Source organism: Etheostoma spectabile, chromosome 16 (genome assembly GCF_008692095.1).
Source record: "Etheostoma spectabile isolate EspeVRDwgs_2016 chromosome 16, UIUC_Espe_1.0, whole genome shotgun sequence".
Taxonomy (NCBI): Eukaryota; Metazoa; Chordata; class Actinopteri; order Perciformes; family Percidae; genus Etheostoma; species Etheostoma spectabile.
In genome coordinates this window covers 11,287,276-11,292,714 of record NC_045748.1, presented here as the reverse complement: position 1 = coordinate 11,292,714, position 5,439 = coordinate 11,287,276, and the positions used below count along the sequence as shown (strand labels likewise).

Below are 5,439 nucleotides of genomic sequence, written 5' to 3'. Positions count from 1 at the left end.
CCCAGTAAAAAGTTAACAGATAATTGGATTGTTGATATTAGAACTTCTGTTAATAGTCTCTTATGAGACACGTTTCTTGATTAGATTAAAACTACACCTACAAAATATATATAAATACAGACAGCAGCAGAGCCAACAGGTAAACAGTGTGCACTTGATAGAATAGAATAGAATGCAAGTCAATGTAGCATAGCCTACATAGATAATATAGAATAACATAAAATAGGCCTATAATATAGTTTAACATTATGTTTAGTCATATAGTGCAGCAATATAATATGTATAGTAGTCCACTGGCCTGGAAACGCCGGTTGCATGTGCGGTTGAACATGAGTGATGAGTGAGTTTGGTGGTCTGGTCCTACCAGACTCTGAAGGGAAATGAAAATTGAGCCTAAGTAGGAGGGCGAAGCCAGGCTTTGAGTTTGGTACGCCACAGGTCAATCAAATGAAAAAGAGGAGCCCTAAAACCACCACAAAGTTACTCTAAACAATCATAAAGAGACGCAAAATTAACACAAGGTGACGCAAAATGTCCACAAATGTGCGCATAACAGCCACAAACGTGTGTAGTCTTTTTGTGTCTCTTACAGTCTGGCTGTCTTGTTCCTATGTTAGAGGGGCGGGGGTATTTTTACACCTACTATTTGGCTGCAGGCTGTTTAGAGTCACAAATATCATATATATTATTTTTAAAACTGAATAAACAATGTGGTTTTAATAATGTGTTTTGCCAAGAGGGCTTTGAATCTGAGTTTTAAAGCACCATTTACTCATTTAAATGTGTCCCCCTTCTCTGAATCTGTGCCCCAGTCTGTCTGTCTGTCTGTTAGTTAGTTATATATAGAGCAAAAAACACCAAAGGATTATTTCCTTTTGTTTGTTTTAAGATCAGTTGAGGAGGACCACAAAAGGAAAATTCTTTTTACTACTTTAAATACAAACTACCTTAAAGCAGATATGCATTTTTGTGCCAAACTAGTAAATTATAGTCTTTTGTTATTGGTTGTATGTGTGATGTGTGCATAGAAGTCTAAAAAGTGAGAAGACGGCAGGTACATTTATGTAAATTCATATTGATATAATTTTCTTCTCTGTGCTCCGGTTCGATCATGCAACTGTAGCTTTTATATTGTGTGAAATGTGTGTTGTTTTGTCTTAATGATGAATTTAATTTTTAAATGCAGTTAGTTCCGGAACATTTTCTTTTTAAAACTAGACATGTTTAAGGCAAGTAAGAAAATGATCACCTTTGAAACAAGAAACGGTTTCCCGTTTTTACCCGTTACCTGAAGGCACCACAGTGGTCCATTTACTAGGAGACTTTATTAAACCAAAGATTCTCCACACAAACCGTCTCTAATCAAACCAAACGGCAGACAGAGGCTTAAAATAAATCCGCAATAGTTTTCTTATTCTATAATTTAATGTCAATTTTCCTCCATCCTTCTTTAACTTTCCATCTATCGCGCTTTCTGTCCGTCTCTGTCGCCCTCTGCGCAAATTCGCGTTTTCCTAGGAGGGCGAAGGCATGGCCCGCCGTACTCGGCCTCTGATTGGCTAGTACTCGTTGCCTGCTCTGGTTGGATTGGTTAGATATGAGGAGTTAGCTTGGTTAGGCTGTCGATGGGTAACGGCAGAAGAGAGGGCGGGACATGCCTTCGCCATCCTGCTAAAAGAAAGAGCTCATCCTGCAGACTGTTAAATATACGTACATGGCAGACGTGCACGAGGAGCATAACATCTGCACGTGGGAAAATCCATGACGCAAGCACGCACAGAACGTGACGACACGCCGTACCGCAAGTCGATTGAGACAAAATATCCAATGTAAACAAGTCTAGAGATGCATTAAGTGTCAGACAATCAAATCAAGGTCTATGAAATAGATCCATGGTTTCAAAGTACAACATTTACGATGTCTAACAGAACAAGATACAACTTTTATATGAACACTTCTATGACTCTTACGGCCCATCTATTCATTGTAACCTACTGTATACAGTCTGATAAGATTTGGGTTTGTTGTTCATTATAAACTGTTTTTTTTAAATAACGGCTGTGGTCCAAAACATTTGACACATTCAAAACTTTAAATTGTGCAAGATGTCCATCTGAAATATTGCACTCCCCCCCCACCCAATTTGCTCAGCACAAAAACTTCATTTTGGTCAAGTTTAAGTTTATTGCTACACATTATTCAGTTCTTTTGAAAGACATTTAGCATGTGTGGAGCATTAAAGCATTCCTTTAAGTGCATTCAAAGCTCCTACTTTAGAGCTTGCAGTAATTTCACAAGGCTGGCAGTTGTGATTAACTTACTTAAACAGGAAATTCATTGTTGGTTAAACAAATTGAAAGCATCAGCATATGATACGAGTCTTCCACATATAGTAAAATGGTCCTAAGAAAAGACAGAAAGAAGTTCAATCTCGCTTGTATGTAAACTTAAGGGACTGATCTTGGCTTCTCCTTTTGGAAACAGACGAAGAAGATAAGAGCTCACTGGCTTTGGTTGGCCTTTGCGAAGAGAGCCTTCAGCTGCTCCTGGGAGGTGGCCTCTTTCTGCTGCATCAGGTCAGCATGGCCTTTGGTGACACCCCAACCGTCGGGCTTGGACATCGAGGGGCAGAAGGGACGGCCAGACGCAGGCTTCAGCTTCTCCCAGTAGTCACGACGGGCCCTACAGAGACAAATACCTTTATAAGAAAACTGCTGAGAGGGATTTTTAGAGAAAATGCCAGTTAAAAAGAAATAAATATCTACAGTACCTAGCTCTGACCCAAGGCTTTGTGTGCATCTCCAGACCACTGCCCCAGTTGCCGTGCTTCGCAGAGCCGGCCGGCAGGAAACCCCTCTCAGGTGCCAGCTCCTCGGCCAGGGCACGGGTGTGATAGGGTTCAAATCCACAGCAGCCTCCGATGTAATGAATCCCAGCATTGTAGGCTTCCCGGGCGTATTTCTGCATGTCCCATCTGGTCAGGATCCTCGGCTCCAGACCTGTCGGAGAGCACACGGTTGGACGTTATCGTCTTCCATGTCACGGTTTAGCTTGAGACACTGCATCCGTTTTAAGTTTTTATACATACTGAAAGGGAACTCGGGCAGATCAATGAATCCCTGGCAGTTGCAGTCGGGAGTGTGGTAAGCCAGCGGCTGGGTCATGTAGTGAGCGCTCAACCCGGCTTTCTCCACTCCCGCCTTCATCATCTTTACAGTCTTCACACAGGTCTCCGGGTCAAAGTGGCAGTTGACGCCCACAATCTGAGCTCCTACGAAGAGTAAACAGGCAAACGTCATCACGAAGAAATGACAATCCAACCAGGTGAACATTGATGCAGCTTTTGTGTTGCTTTCTGCAGTAGTGTAATTTTGTCTGGCACGGTGTCTTTTCATTCTTCCACTGGATGGCGGCAAAGTCAAATTCCAAATCCACATCGCATACTGAGGTTCTACACTCCCATCACCAGTGGGGATCTGTGCTTGAGATTTAAACTACTGATTTAATACAAAAAGCCTTCGTTACGAAATAGATGCATATATTAGAAAGATTTGGGCTGAACGCCAGCAAGGGTGAAATGAAAATAAATACTATTGAAGATGCATAATGGAGAATGCAGCATCCAGCATCAAGTTGGGGGAAAAAAAACCCAATCACAATTGACATTTAAAATGTTACGATAGTGTTTTAGCTAAAAGAGCTTAGAAAGTGTAAAAAAAAAAAAAAAAAAAAAAAAAGTGTTTTTTATTCTGGCCCACAAACCAGTTTTGTGCAAGTGGAAGGGGAGTGGATTCAGTTCATTAAGTACAACACTTTGATACAACTATCCTCCAACGAAATTTGCTGTGCTGTACCTGAATATAAAAAAGTACTAAAATACAAATAAATTCTCGAACGTCCATCCCCCTACCAGCTTTGACGAGTCTGACGGCACAGTCTCCGGGCTGACTTTGTTCAGTTCGCCTTCGGTCCAATACACAGAGTCGCAGCCACAGGCTTCCCAGTGGATTTCAAAACCTGAACGGCCCACTCAGCCTCTTCACGTGCTCAAATACTGCAAGCACAACAACAACAACAACAAAAAATTCACCAGACAAAATTGAATTCTCTTTACAGCTATTCAGCTAACCGCTAGCGGAGACCTTATAGCCTAAAAAAAAAAAAAAAAAAAAAAAAAAAAACAAAAAAAAAAAAAAAAAAAAAAAAAAAAAAAAAAAAAAAAAAAAAAAACAAAAAAAAACACAAAAAAAAAAAAAAAAAAAAAAACAAAAAAAAAAAAAAAAAAAAAAGAAAAAAAAAAAAAAAAAAAAAAAAAATAAAAAAAAAAAAAAACAAAAAAAAACACAAACAAAAAACAAAAAAAAAAGAAAAAAAAACAAAAAAAAAAAAAAAAAAAAAAAAAAAAAAAAAAAAAAAAAAAAAAAAAAAAAAAAAATAAAAAAAAACAAAAAAAAAAAAAAAAACAAAAAAAAAAAAAAAAAAAAAAAAAACAAAAAAAAAAAAAAAAAAAAAAAAAAAAAAAAAAAACAAAAAAAAAAGAAAAAACAAAACAAAAAAAAAAAAAAAAAAAAAAAAAAAAAAAAAAAAATAAAAAAAAAAAAAAAAAAAAAAAAAAAAAAAAAAAAAAAAAAAAAAAAAAAAAAAAAAAAAAAAGAAAAAAAAAAAGAAAAAAAAAAAAAAAAAAAAACAAAAAAAAAAAAAAAAAAAAACCCAAAAAAAAAGAGTGTTAACTCAATCTAAACACTGGGAAAAGCAGGATATAGCTGACGTAACACCTGTTCTATATTTTAACAGTTATCTTCAGGTTTTACATGCTTTTGTTTTTTACATGCTGTCTCAGCTAGCTGTTAGCTGAATTAGCTGTTAGCTAAACAAACGTTAGCTCCTTTATTCAGTGGTGCGCGGTGGTTTATGGGATGAGTAGTTCCTTTGTTCGATAATGAAAAGATGTACAATCTTTTACCTTTGACTTTTTGGGGATTTTCTGTTCTTTTTTTACTGGAAATTATATGTTTTTTGTTTAGGAGTCACGTGGTAACTGGTTAGCCTAAGGCATGGTCTAAAACTCTATATATGTGGATTTTTACAGATGTCAAAAGGGAAAAATTAATGAGAAATTTACTTCTGGATCCCAAGGTCTCTCGGAGGAGAGGCGGGACGGTTGAGCTCTATTTGTGAAGATCTCAAATATAAGAAATTACTGAAATGTGAGGGGCTGTAACTTTACTGTTGTGGTTCATTCTCACCATGTATCACGTATTTGTTTTTACCCTTTTTTTTCCCCTCGACATTTTCAATGAATTATACATGGATATTTATATATTTTTTTACTTCACCACCACCTTACTACCACTAGTTTACTAGTTTTACAGCACTTTTTGGAATCCAGGGTCAGTAACCTTCATTTGTATAGAATTATACCTAATATTTGAGTTAATA

General features: G+C 36.8%; 1 protein-coding gene across 1 annotated transcript in view; it reads right to left on the bottom strand.

Annotated features, from left to right (window-relative positions):
• Nucleotides 1-2,172: 2,172 nt before the first annotated feature.
• LOC116704781 (betaine--homocysteine S-methyltransferase 1) overlaps nucleotides 2,173-5,439 on the bottom strand; it is a 4,642-nt gene continuing 1,375 nt past the window's right edge. The window contains 5 exon segments of the mRNA XM_074783887.1: nucleotides 2,173-2,682; nucleotides 2,771-2,999; nucleotides 3,089-3,271; nucleotides 3,911-3,948; nucleotides 3,950-4,046. Of these exon segments, the coding sequence (XP_074639988.1) occupies nucleotides 2,502-2,682; nucleotides 2,771-2,999; nucleotides 3,089-3,271; nucleotides 3,911-3,948; nucleotides 3,950-4,046 (728 nt within the window). The 3' untranslated portion in view covers nucleotides 2,173-2,501.